This window comes from Anguilla rostrata, chromosome 7 (assembly GCF_018555375.3).
Source record: "Anguilla rostrata isolate EN2019 chromosome 7, ASM1855537v3, whole genome shotgun sequence".
Lineage (NCBI taxonomy): Eukaryota > Metazoa > Chordata > Actinopteri > Anguilliformes > Anguillidae > Anguilla > Anguilla rostrata.
In genome coordinates, this window is record NC_057939.1 from 16,012,502 (window position 1) to 16,027,134 (window position 14,633).

General features: G+C 42.3%; 1 protein-coding gene across 7 annotated transcripts in view; it reads left to right on the forward strand.

Annotated features, from left to right (window-relative positions):
• Window positions 1–14,633, forward strand: part of LOC135259150 (voltage-dependent calcium channel subunit alpha-2/delta-1-like) — a 125,862-nt gene that overhangs the window by 61,933 nt on the left and 49,296 nt on the right. For all 7 annotated transcript variants that reach the window (XM_064343145.1, XM_064343146.1, XM_064343148.1 and 4 more), the window contains exon 7: window positions 12,134–12,265. In XM_064343145.1, the coding sequence (XP_064199215.1) occupies window positions 12,134–12,265 (132 nt within the window). The remainder of the gene's footprint in view (window positions 1–12,133; window positions 12,266–14,633) is intronic.

Consider the following 14,633-nt stretch of genomic DNA (forward strand, 5'->3'; position numbering starts at 1 on the left):
GTTCTCCAATCCAGGATAATTAAGAAAATTGGCTTGTCAATGATTAGAGAAGCCACGATTCAGAGGAATGAGGCTGTGAAGTCTGAGGTTGCTGTGATATTCAGTCTTGTAATGCTGTTCTGATCCCAGGAAGATGGTGATGCTGGAGAACAATGGCGTATGCTTAGACATCCAAGGCCCCCGCGGCTGCGTATCGATCTCAGCGCTGTCGAAGGACAGGCTTCAATACCTGCCCCAGCTCCTTTAGAGAAAGTGCTTTTCCTTAGCTCTCTGTAGGAATTAAAAGTGTTTTTTGTTAATTTTTTTTTTTTTTTTTTTAATCTCAACAAAATATTGATTTCTGGTGCTGATGAAGAGTTGCAAAGAGCAGCGTCTCCATCTGAAATCAGGCTCTGCTCAGCAGGAACATTTACGGTGGTTACATCATTTTATATGCCCAGACATTGGATCCCATTACCTCAACGCTGCCTTGACATATTTATAGAAATGTAAAGGGTTTATTTTGTAGTGATGAGCCTGTAAGCGTAATGTAAGCCCTGGAGATGCTGACCTAGACCTTATAGCTGCATGGGCATAAACAGCACACGGATCCTTTTCTGTACAATGTTCCATAATGGTCACGTTGGCTTTATTTAAACAGAAAAGCCAGTTGAGAGTGAACATTTCAGTGTTACTCACAAAGTAAATGGCCTTTCAAAATGGCATTAGTAAAATGGTCTTAGTAAAATGGCACTTTTATAAAGACTTTTTTAATCCAATAAAACCACATCTCTAGTTTTACTTTTTGCGTAGAACCATAAACGACATGAAATACACACTGATGAATAAATTCCAGGCTTTAGACCTCACAGACTGCAGGTATTCTGTGTTGGATTAAAACCATTGAGGAGGGATTTTATCAGTCCAGTCTTTCCGTTTCCTGCCTGCAGGGTGAATTTATCTTTCTTGGTTGGGTTCTTGAGTAATTGCTCTGTGAGGGTGGTGGACACTCCCATATCTTGGCAAGAGTGGTCGTCATAATTATCCTGGGTGATTTCACTCTTTGATTGCTTCACAGGCTCTCACTCTCTTGTTGTCTCAGTGCTGCTGAAGATATTCCTTCTTCTGTAGGTCTACGCCTTACAGCTGAACCACTCCAGGCAGATCTTGTTGGCAGCACAGTTCGCAAATTCACATTGTCTCTGTCTGAAGTCATACAGTATGTCCCCCCTCCAGCCATATGGACTGTTGCCATACTCAAAACCAGGATTATTCACATTTTCAGGCAAACAATCCTTCGAGGAACCATCCAGCAGTAGCACAATGTCTCCTAAGGCCTTAGATGCATCCTCGCTTGGATGACATGACAAACAAGATTCCAGATCCTAATGTGTAATGTATGCCAACTGATGAAGGCCATATTCAGAATATCACCTTGGATTTGCTGTGAATTGCTGTATAAAGAGGGGAGAGAGATTTGTCTTCTCCCCATTACCTTAATCATGTCTGGAAGTGGAATTAAGGAAGATTTGCATAATTACGCTGAAAAGCTTTACGTAACCATTTCCGCAAAACCCCTAAATTTGAAGCCCACTCCAGATATTTGGAAATTAGAGGTATTGAATGAAATTATTGTGTTTAGTGGGGTGTATTAGACCAATTAGGAACGTAGACTTTGGGGCAGACACACTGCACCATTAAATTGGTACTTAACCTGAATTGTTTCAGTAAACGCACTGCTGCATAAATGGTTAAGGGTGGAAAATGCACACTGTGTAAGATGCTCTAAGCAAGGGCATCTGCTGGGAAAGTTAAATGTAATACAGTGTAGGTATATTCTAAAGAAGAATAGGCAGACCTCACTTATACAATGGACTGGTCTGCTCTATTTGGGTAAGACGAACAGGAGGGAGAAATGCATTATGGTCTATAATGAGGCTGTGGGTTTTAAACAAAGAGAGACAGGATGCAGGGAGCTTTTGTCTGGCCTCTTACTCGATCCACCTCACCGGCACATGCTTTAGCCAGAGAACCTGCTCTCATTGCATTTCGGCCACCATCGCCGCGGCGATAGTTCATGGCTCATCGTCAAAGGTCTTACTGCCAGACGTGCCTCCACTCAGGAGCCTGGGTCTGTGCCAGGGTGAGAATTGAAGTGCCTTTCACCAAGGGGAAGAAGACTGGTAACACATAATTAGTTTACAGGTTTCGGCCAGCTTTGACCTAACCTTGCGTGGAGCGGGAAGGAAAAAGTCAGAATGTGCCAGGAATCCACATGTCCCAATTAATCCGTTGATTAGTTTTGTGCCGAGAAAGCCAGCTTCCTCTAGTCTATCTATGATGATTGTGGCTCAGTGAGAACATGCGCAGGTTGTTAATTAAGGGGAAATTGCCTCTTCCAGCTTGTGTGTGTGAAGTAATTAGCCGTTGTATTGATTAGCACCTTTGAGAGCATACCTGCACGATTACCTATAGATCTTTGTCTCCAGTGTATTTACATGGGAGTGTGCTGCCAGGTACAAGGCATATCCGAGATGAGGAATTCTTGTAATAGTACAAATATTTTCTCTATTTCAGTTCATGATATTAATGCAAAATGCTTTGCTTGGCAAATATGACATAAGATCTTAAGATTTTCCAGTGTCTGCTAATCCTGGGGCTCTTTCCAATCACTTATTTTCCCTCCTTGCATTATTTTCTTGTGTCCTTTCCTCGTTTCCTTAGCTCCCCCCAGTGGAGGATGCAAGGAAAGGACACAAAGAAAGGACGTGAGGACAGAGGAATCGAGGAAACGTGTACTAGGAAAAGAACATCCTTGTACAGTGAATTGCCAGTTTGAAGCCACGTCAATTACAGACGTGGCAGATGGGGAGAGGTGAATCCACAGATTGATCATTTATACGCCCTTCGTTCGGGAAAAAAAATACTTCCACAAAGGATGCACTCGTGTTTCCTTGATCAAGCATCCTTCCGTAGTCTCCTAGTTCCTGACTCCTAGTTCCTTCAAGGAGCATTTAATGTCCTTAAAGATGGCAGACCTCCATTGATTTCCAGGTTAGAAAAGGACCGAGAAGACAAGAGTGGATAAAATAAGCGATTGGAATGAGCCCGTGGTTGCATTTCATTCATAGTACGGCCATTTTCTTCTCTTTCTTCCAAATCACTGGGGATTTGTTCCCCAGTGATTTGGACTTGCTACTACAGTGTGTTTTACACATTAGCTGTGATTCGAATACCTCCACATGTGTATCTAATCTCAGTGTTTACTCTCAATCTATTTGTTCCTAATATAAGGGGCAGGCATTTAGTCCCATTGGTCTTGTTAATTATAATGGCATTGCCTCCTTAGAAAAGAAAATGAAATGTCCCTAAATGCCACTGGAGCACAAACTAAACCAAGTCTTATTACTAATGGTAATGGGCTCCTCTGTTACAATAGGAAAAGCTATGCTTTTGCTCCCCTACTGTGCTCCCAGGGTCCAGCATGACTCTGCTGTGAAATGGATGAGGCTGATGGGGAATTGGAAAAGCGAGCTTGTGAAACTGGCAAAATTGACTTGAGCAGGTGCTCATTACTCCAACCGGCGACATCTCAAACCACTACTTATTTGCCTTAAACAAGTGCACTTGCTCTCAGGAGCCAGCGATGAGAGCCAGGTTAATACTGAGGGGACAGAAATAGCCAGAGTGTGTTTCCTACCAGGCAGAAAATTGGATTTTCCAGGAAAAGGTGGTCAGCGCAAAACAGGATCATTCGGGCTTGCTGTGACATATTGAAATATAGTAAAAGCCCAGCTCATTAGGAAAACAGACATCGAACTGAACAATAGAAGAATTGCTTTTTCTCTGCTGAAATTGTGCTAGACATAGAAGCGAGGGAGCAGGAAGAGATCAGCCGCTCATTTTCAGTAATGAAATATGGGACAGAGTGTAATATGTGTGTGTGCTATTTCCCCAAACCTTTGGTTCAGATTTGAACTGATCAGTCTTCCAATCTTTTTCTCTCTGACACTGTGCTTCTCTCTTTCTGTGATGCTGCTCCCATCCCAGCTATGTTTGTGTGTATGTGCGTGTGTGTGTCTGTGTCTGTATATGTGCGTGGGTGTGTGTGTGCGTCCATGTGTGTGCACATGTGTGCTTGTCTTTCCCCAGCATCATGAGTGTTTGATGATCACTGAAGGCTGTTTCTCTAGCTCTGTTTGTTCTTCCTGAAATGCGTGATTGTGATCACCCTATGCTGAAGATGCGAGGAGGACACAGGTGGGCATACTCTGATTGAGCCATTAATGCCACCCTCCACATTGGCAAAGGGAGCAGATGGGCTCTCTCCCTACAGGGGGTGTGAGAGTCAGAGTGGCTGAGGCTCGAAATGAAGCCCGTGGCACCACAGGCATCTCTCTTGTTTATTGTTCCTCCAAGTACATTGTGTGCAGGCTCTTATGCTAGTCATTAGCATGACTTACAGAACATGCAGTGCCAATCATTTGATTTGCTTCATTGTAAGAACCCACTCATTTAAGTGCTGCTGTCCATAGCTGTGGTTTCTTCTGGTGATATTGTAATGTGTATACGTCTATACCTATATTTAATTATTATCATAAACTTGCATCCTTTTACTCATAGTGGATTATTTGGTTGCTAGGAAAGGATAACGAGGTAAAGGTGGGTGTGCCAGGTGTTCTGTTTTGCCATTTTACACTAAATATCTTTGTGGAAAATAGATGCCTTGTGATTGGTCAGGTATGTTGTTAGGTCATGTGCGGTTTTGCCACGCCACGCACGGCCTCTGCCCCCAGGAGTGACGCCCGTTAGTCAACAGCGCCAGAGTCTCCCGCCTCTCGCACTTTGCAGAGGCGTGATTGGGCAGAAGCCTTTCTGTGCCAGTGCACCTTGTCATGGAATGATTACAGGTGTCACGCAGCTCCACTCTGGCACTGTGAGCAAGACAAGATCCACAATTAGCCGCAACAGCTGAATCGAACCCCCTCCTTCCCCCGCCACAGCAATCCAGCTAAGATAATGACAGTCCTGACGAATGTGGGGCACTCTGTTCAGTCCCACATGTTTTACACACTAAGGCAACCCTATAGATCCTAAACAGTAGTCAGACCATCACATCACCACAACTCTGGGGCGCTTAGCACGTATTTACAAGGTATTTCTGGTCTTGCACAGAACGCTCTGCCACGGCTTTTTCAACCTATCATTCTTCCGTGTGACGTTTTAAATGATTGTTCATTCAATCATCTGCCACTGACTTCTTTATTAATGTGGTGGCACAGTTGGCCTCTCCCCTCGACTGTAACTAATTGAAGATGTGCTGCAGAGGCCACGATCTTCTGCTCTGTGAGGAAGGTAGCTTGCGCTCAGCACTCAATCAGGAACTGAAGTGAATGGTGTCTTTCCTCAAACGACCAGCCGAATGTTGCAAAAAGGAAGTAGGTAATTCATTGGAGGTTATGTTGCTTAACAGCTCCAATATCGTTTGAATACCTAAATTCTCAATTCTCAATAGACTCAATTTCACTGTTCTTCCAATACTACATAGTTAAACCTGATATATCCTACTCACAGCTGTTGCTTAAGACCAACATAGTCGAAAGGATAAGCACAAATCCTTTTAGTTTTAAATCTGAAAGATGCTTTAATATGATTACGTATTACAACATAGTGTTGACATAGTTAAAACAAATGACACTGCACTTACCAGGTTTAGCTCATTTGTATACATTCTGAAATAAGCTGATAAATGTGTCCTATAGAAATCAATACAGAGTACAGTGTGTAGTTCTGCCAGTGCTTTCTGACCATGGGCTCAATTCAATCCATCATTTAATCACTTTTTTGAAAGGCATTTTGTGGATGACTTTTGAAGGGTCCGGTAATCTCCAGTTTATGATTTGATCAGCGAATCTAACCGAGTGCACACACAGACGTAACCCTCATATGCTTTCAAGCCTTTGATAGACAAGGTAAAGGAGGTGTCCGTAGCTGGTGTTCAGCAGGGCTCCACTGCACCTGATGTGAGAGGATGTTGAGCGTCCTGCCTGGGTGGGGTGTTGAGTGATTGATAGACTGCACTACTTTGGGACACGTCCATTTTGCCCCATGCATTGTGGAGACGAATGGCCATCAGTGATTTAATGTCATGCCACCAAAAGCCAAAGCCAAAGCAAGATGGATGAGTCTGGCTGGGATTCAAGGAAAACGCTGTTAGCCACAGACTCCTCTGTCTTTATTAGGACCGAACAGGCCATCGCTGGGGCGGAGTACGTGAGGGTGTCTGGAGTGGAGAGCACACAGGAAACTGTGCTACCGGGGATTATCATCCCTCTGTTTCACTCTCATTAGGCCACTGGTCTGGCCTGATTTGTTCTGTTAGCGTTGATTACTCGTGCCTGGGATGTACTTTTTTGGTTTCTTTTTCAGGAAGACTGCAATCGATTATTTCAATTATGCGCGACAGTGCCTGTCAATATGGAGGGCAAGCAGATTGCATTTACATACCCATATCTCCGGGGAGCTAAAATAATGAACCAACAGCTGCCAAGCTGGTAGAGAGGTTTTTTTTTTTTCCTTTACGGAAAGAGATATTTTTAGAAGTGCAGGTGTGTATCAGAGGGTCTTCTGTTTTAACATATTTACTATATGAAGCAGGTCTAAAATGGCACAGATGCCAAAATGGCCACTTATTAACCATCATATTGTGACTCAGTGAGAGGAGGATTTGACTCCTTGGCTGCATTCTCTCACAGCCATTTATAATTTAAATCACCCCATTGAGATCCCTGAAGTCATGGAACAATATCAAGGCTGCTCATTGCACGCGTGGCCTCACAAATGGTCTGGTGCTGGGGACGCCCTGTCCCTGTTAGCAGGAGAAATGCGTTAAGTCTCAGCCCCTCTGCGTTTTGGACACGGGCACTGCAGCCTGGAACACAAGCCCACGCAGGTACTGACCTGGGGCCAAGCTGCTCAATGAGCGGGTTTCTGCGCTCTACCGTATATGAGAATGGACACTGTTACAGGCCTGCAATAATCTTTTTCGTCTTCAACCTACAATGTATAATGCGTTTGCTTGTATGGTGCATGAATGTAAAGGAGAATTGTGGCCTTTCATGAAATCTCTCTGAGATTTTCTGGTGCTGCTTTTGTTTTGGTGGGAGATAATTAACCTGTAAAAATCAAGGTAATCCTGTAATGTGTTTGGGAAAATGGATCCCTGACACTTATGTTGCATTTGCCATAATTACACCACCGTAGTGCCTCAGGGGTATTATAAGGCATTCAGGAACCTGAGATCTGAGCAAGTCATTATTAATCCAATGTATAATCAAGGAGAGAAAAAAGTGCTTTAACTGAAAGGCTCTAATTAATGTTTAATTGCATGGAAACAAGAACATGGTTTAAAGAGTTTAAATATTTATCAGTCTTTATGTGCCTCCTAGCATGCTTCTTAACGGTATTGTTTAGACACCCATGTTCCTATGTAGTACTCTTTATGTCTGAGGCAAAAATCATGTCTATCATAATATTATTTTGACATTAATGATATTTCACTTATTTATTTTCCAGACATGCTTACCCATCTTATGTTTTACAGAGTATTCATGTATACATCTATCATTTACCAGTATGGTCTGTATGCTGAATGAAGAATTATGTCTGCAGACATCCCCTATTACATGCATTAATATTTTTTTCAACACAGGTGTATGTAATGTATAAATGCCAAAAATAAGATTCAAACAGAGTCATTATACCATCCGAACTTTCACCTGCTGCTTAATTGAAGCTTCTTGCATTTGGGCTTAGTTGATGTTGAGGCCTTATGGGGAAGCTGGAGTGCTGCCGAAACTGCTAGGCAAGGAGCCTTCTAAGCAGCACAACGCAGTACTTGTACAACAAGCAGGACACAATGCTCAGATACTATTGAATATTGAGCATGGGAGGTGAAGCTCAGCACCTGGACCTGTTCTGATTATCTATGTTCATTTAGAGAGCCCATGGCACATACTGCAAAGAGCAAAGAATGTTATAGTTCTCCTCACTGTTGTTCTCCTGAACTTTGCTTCATTTACAAGTGAAAATGTGAACCTGCTTCAACTGCACCAAATCAAATCACAGCTATACTTTTTAATAAAATACAATAACATAAGCTCGGAAAAACAATATTAGCATCTTAATCAATGTATTGAAATATCTCCACCCTTACAGTCTGTATTTTTTTTAATGTCATGTATTGACGAGCTGTGGTACAGACAAATATGTAAAGTGAATTAAGATGGGGGTTACTCTGAAGTGAAATCATGCCCGACATGCCCGTAGAGCCCAATAAAGATCTATAAGAGTGTCATTCCTGTTCATTAGTTGCCGTCCTTCTGCAGCCTGGCCTGTGGTGATGAATGGTGCCACTTTCTGGTCTCCAGCTGGTGCTATGTCACCCTGAGTGCTGCTATGACAGTAGATCATAGTTACACACTGCTCAGCAGTAAGTGAGAAGAGTGGGCCCAACCGCCAGCACTCTCAGGTGTCTGAATTCTGCACAGTTGTAGGAGACCATATTGAGTTAGCTTGGCATGTTTGGAGGGGAGGGGTTGTTGGTCGGGGGTTGGGGTGTGTGCAGCAGATGTCCTGAAGAGTGATGTAATGCAATTATTTATCAAGTGGATGATATTCATATATGCAAACTAACATCATTTCATTCACTTTTCTGTTATAAGATATTTCTGTATATCTGGAAAATATACAATTAAACAGTCCAATGCTAATGTAAATATAACCATGCCACAAGACAGGAGTTTCACAAGACTGTCGTTCACGTTGATGTTTAATAATGCAGAGGACAAAGTGCGGTGTGCAGGGATGAACTTATCTTCCCTTGACACCATCTGGCTGAGACTGAAGGATGTCTGACTTATGAAAGTGAAGTTTGATTTAATATGGACCGGCAGACATGAAACTTAGAGCAGCTCTGGAGATGAGCAGAGTTAATGCCACACAAGAGAGCTGGGGGCTGTTCCTCTGCTTCCTTACCTCACGCCATCAGCAGACTGAGTCACGATTCAGTTGGTCAAGATGAAGTGGAATTCTAAGGTGACACGACTTGGGTTTCTGATGGTGAAAGCCCCTCTCTAAGTAAATCGGCCTCTTCTGGGAATAAAAGGTTTTCAACTTGTTTTAAAATTTGTATGCCCCCCTGCAGTCCAGGGGTTATACTTCTGGTTCTTGTCAGTTGCAAAGTGAATTTTGAGGTGAGTAACAAAACAATTTGGGCTGAATTTCGCTTATTCATGAAATTCATATTTTACAAATCTGTCATCTAGAAATGGCACAGTGTCTGATCTGTTAACAGCTGACGTATTACTAACAAAATAAGTTCAGATTGCTTCTGTATAGCATGGAGAACTTTGGAAAAGTTCAATAATACAGTATATTGGCTTCATAAATTTTTATTGGTTGTTCAGGCTCGCGAGCATACAGCAGGATTCACCTACCGAAAGTGGTTTATCTTCAACCTTTAGCAGTAAAACAACATTCAGTGATTTAAGGAATGAAAACTGCACCCACTACTAAAGTCTGCTAAATATAATATGAAGAAAGATGAGCATTTTTGTCTCTTCATAAACTATGACAAGATAAAAATATAATGGAATTATAATGGAATTATAATGGAATTATAATTCAGTTTATGAGTGACCAGACTTATGACACGTGGGTGTTTGACATTTCCTTGAGGTGAAGGCTGCCATTTCCACAAAATTAGATTGAATATCCACTAGTCAAATCCTGCCAGCTGAAGATGAACTCATTTCTTTATGCCCCTTCATACTCTGTAAATTGGCGAGTGCATTACGGACCAACCTGCATATAAAACAGGTTATGAATTTATTGTAGAAAGCAGTAACGGAAGACAAGTCACTAGTCATTTTTACTCTTAGATGCTTGTCATTCATACGAAGCAACCACACTTGCAGAGAACATTACTACCACTGCAATGTTGGCGTACCTAACAACAGGAGGCGCTCAGACAGGCAGAGCCAGCAGAGCCCCAGGTGATTACAAACACACTTATAGTCAGGTAACCCAGGCAGGCAGGGGGTGCACACAATTATCTGCAGAAATTAGGAAATGGTTGTAGCAATGGTGCGGCCTACCGCTGCGACATTGTTATCGATCTGACAGTAGGATGTAAAACTCCTGAAGGTTAACTTCTAGCTTTCCACTCTGCACCTGTGCAAGGTCTGTCTGCTGAACTGCAGATGCCCCCACAGTTCCGTCTGCTGTACTTGCAGGCGGAGAAATATCATCATGAGGTTGCGTGAGGCCAGGCTTTCCTCCTTCCATTCATCCTGGTGAAAATGGTGAATGCCAGAACATCAAGTCTTTTTCCAAGGAAACATTCGTTCCGGGGGGGGCGGGGGTGACCTGTGGACTGTCTGTCAAATGTTTGTGTGGTGATACAGGAGCAAAGTGAATAACAGCTTGCTGTCAGTGTGTAAATAAAGCCAAGCGTTTGGTGCTGGAAGGCCATCTGCAGCCACTCAGTTTGAAAGGCATCTTAAATTACATTTATGGCTCAGTTCGGCCGAGGAGGGGGATGCAATTTAAGCCTGGATTTACATATATGTTCATGTTTTTTACTGTAGATTTAGCGCTTGGTATTAATGAAGTGATGAGGGCTCCTCTCAATCCTCCTGATGAATCCACGTGACTGAAAGTGGATTTTATGGCGGGGATTGACTGTTTCATTCCAGAAATGAGGTAGTTAGGGAGCCAATTGAAATGAAGACGTACACCCATCGCTTGCTGTGAAAATGGCATAGTGCGTAAATCATAGGAGGTTTGTTGCTTGTGCAGTGTTTAAAGTGAGCGAGAGGGTGATGGAGCGGGGCTGTGGAATTTCCTATTGATTCCAGCGTGTGTGAAATTGAATCGGGTGGTTGGTCAAGGTTTTCGGGGGTGGTGCACAGACGGAACAGAGGAAATGGAAGACCGGGCATGTGAAGTGTTATCACAGGCAGATTGATATCTTCGCCCATACAGCAAGGAAAGCCTTTCTCATTGCTGATAAGTGGCATGTCGTAAATGGCAGTGGATTGATCCACTTCCAATGGCAAGGAAGTCCAGTGTCTTGGCTTTATGATGCCAGGCCTAGATGCTAAATGAAGGGTATCAAAAATATTCAGAGCAGGCATATCAGCCACACCTATTTCACATTGTATGTTCAAATATAGAGACTCCACAGCCAAGTGTGATGTGAAATTGCTTTAAAGAGCTTCTCTGGGGGTTTAATTAACAGTAATATATGGAGATTTGGTATGTGTGAATCCTTTTCTGATGGCAGAAATGTCACCGACTTAACAAATGTATAGTGTTGCTGCAGCAATAAAATATTGAATTCCCGGTAAGGTATAAGTGCATGGCTAGGTGTTTTTTTTATCTGAGTCTTCACTCCCCAGTAGCTTAACTCTCAGTAGCCTATAAGTCCTTTTAATATAGAAAAATATGGACTGGGATCCAAATAGATTTGCTGGCCCAGGACTGGCATTTGATATATGGCTGGCCTAATAAAGCTGTGTGCTGTGCCCTTTAACATTATGCTTACATTTTTATTTTAGTCAAGGTTGGAGGAACACACACATGCCAGGGTGGCTAAAAACAAAACAACAGAACAAGCATATATTCTCTGGAAAATTGTATCAACCAAATCCTCTGTTAATCCCAGAAACAAATTTGATTACTATTGCAGCTTTTTGAAATCTGTCTGGATAATTAAAGATGGGGGATACATTCTGTGCTTAAATCCATGGAGTGGGCACTTAATACACCATTATACTTTGTTGTCTAAAGCAGGGGATTTAGTTTAAATAACCACGTCTATATGTTACAACAACAGAAACAATAATGATGTTATCTACATTATCATACGTAATTCCACAGTTGTTTACAAAACAGTCCAGAAAGCAGTTTAGTTGTCCACTGAGAGAACGTCCATCTCAATGTTATTGAATTAAATTAGTTCACAGTGCACAGATGTGTTCTCTTTACAGAACTTATTGTTATGGTAGAGGTTACGGTTGGACATTGTAAGGGCTGAGACTATTGCATTAGTGCATTTCATTGAAAGATTTGACTCCTGTCTTTCATCCAGCCACAATCATTCTGAACGAGCTGAACTGGACTGAAGCACTAGAAGATGTCTTTCAGAAGAACCGGGAAGAGGACCCCACACTACTCTGGCAGGTGTTTGGCAGTGCCACCGGACTGGCACGCTACTACCCAGGTGAGGGTCTCATGGCAAATACACACAGTTGGTGAGGCTTAACATCCGGGATAACCAAGCATCACACAGGTGAGCTACACATTAATATCCCAGGATTATTTACATAATGGGTGTGGTCTTGGAGAGTTACTTCGCATTAGTTTATAAAAGTCATTTTCATAAACTGTTATTGGGCTTCTTTTTATGCAAATCAGTCACTTGGTGTCATGTGTCGTTTGTTGATGAAGCTGCTGTCGCAGTTTGATGTTACGGCAGTCTGTTACCAGACTTCTGCAGTAGCATTATTAGCTGCATGACAGCTGTCTATTTTTGTGCTTTGAAACATGACCTTTCTCTGTTACACCTTAGTAAACACTAAGACAAGATTCAACCCTCTTTGAATACCACGGTTTCTGCATCTCTCCATTGGTACAAAGGAAAAAATGTACACTCTTTAAAATGTCAAAGAAAGATAATTCATTTACGATTAAATTAATTAAGTCAAAAATGATGCACTTCCAGTTAAGCTAGTCACAGCACCATAAAAACAATATGTGTGTGGATCGCTCTCTCTCTCTCTTTATATATATATATATATACACAGTATATATATATTTATATATATATACAAATTATTACAGAGAGAGAGCGAGAGAGAGACAGAGAAAGAGATGGTATACACACTTATATATACCAAAAATAAATGTAATTCTTACACTGAAGAACCACTCTGACTGGACATCGTTTCCTGTCAGCAAAACATGAAGGAAGTGATGACACAGCTTATGGTCTTTCTTCACACCTGCGCTGCCAAAGAACACTAGACACAACAGCCCCCCGCCAGTTTCCTCTTGGCCTTCTAATGAGCACCTCAGCAGGATGCAGAACACACATCGAGGTGCTGTCAGGAGTGTAACGTAGCGTGGCGAGCCAGGTGGGCTGAGGGGAAGCACAGTTAATTAGAGTGTAAGACTACAATCAGCAGGGTGACATCGCTGCCCCCATCTCCCTGGTCAAGAAGCACCGATGATCCTTAGCACACCATTAGGAGATCCTCAAAGCCAAGCTACCCTATGGGGCTCGGTATGTGCATGAGTGTCTGTCTGCAGAGCTATTTCCAGACCCCTCTGGACTGGCTTCACACCAGCCCCCGCAGATCTACAACCTTAGTTACTTTATCACCCTGCACAGCCTTTTTAAAGAAATCAGTATGATCTGCACAGCACATACAGTATACACTCCCGTTTCTACAAATACCAAAAGCTGATAAAGTGTGGAGTCATTACCATTTTGTTTGCTTGAAATTCGTGATAAAACGCCACCTTTGATATGACTTCCAGTCAGATGAACCAGACGTACCAGAGCCTGAACTGGAAAGTTGTATAGACAATGTGGAGCTTTCAGTCAGTATCATCTATTTATCACCACCACCAGTGAAGGCACTGGAGTTAGTGTTACAGGTGTCACAATATCACAACGCCATGTGAGGGCAACGTCTTAAATATTGCTTCTACCCATTTGTACCTTTTTGTGTACAGTGTTACTACTACTGCTTTTACTAACACAAAACATCTGTGCTGCAATCTCTTATGATCGGCAAACTTTTCTGAGCATCAGAGACAGGTCTACAGATCTAACCCCTAGTTTTACTGTACCAACTCAAGTCACAGACCTCACCACTGCAGTAGTTCTTCCTGCAGGACAGAAAAAAGAACGCAGCCGCTATTCTCTTGCCTAATGTACAGTCAATTGAGAACTAGCTTGACGACCTTAGGAGCTGGGGGAGGGGTCTGACGAGTGTCAGTCATACAAGACAGATATGCTGTGGTTTGACTTGGGTCAGATACATGAGCATCTAAATATTAGTATTTGAAAATTGCATATGTAGTTGAAGTATTTAAAATATTTTAAAATCATGAAGGCTTTTGGATGGCCGTTGCAGTCCCCAGACTTGAATGTAATTGAAAATATTCAGGCAGATCTCAAATATGCACTGCATGCAATGCAACCTAAGAATACTTCTGAACTAGAAGAGTTCTGCAAGGAAGAGTGAGAATAGCAAGAATTGAAAGAAAGCTGGATACAGGAAATGTTTGGAAGTGTTAAGGGAAATGGCAAAGGGGGTGTTAATGAGTGCTAACTCACCGATGTGCACAGGCGCATGTGTAATGTTCACTTTTGGTTATTATTTTGAATCAGAAAGAAATGCAAATGGATTGTCATCATGCTCTAATATTTGCAGAATGCCGTCAGGTTTTACTTTGTACCATGGAGAGGTCAGGGCAGCTTCTGTTCACCTGAAGATTATCATAATTATAGCATAGATGTTGACCAGGGCTGCCCAAACTTTGCATACAATTGTAAATAGTTATTATGTTGGACCATTTAA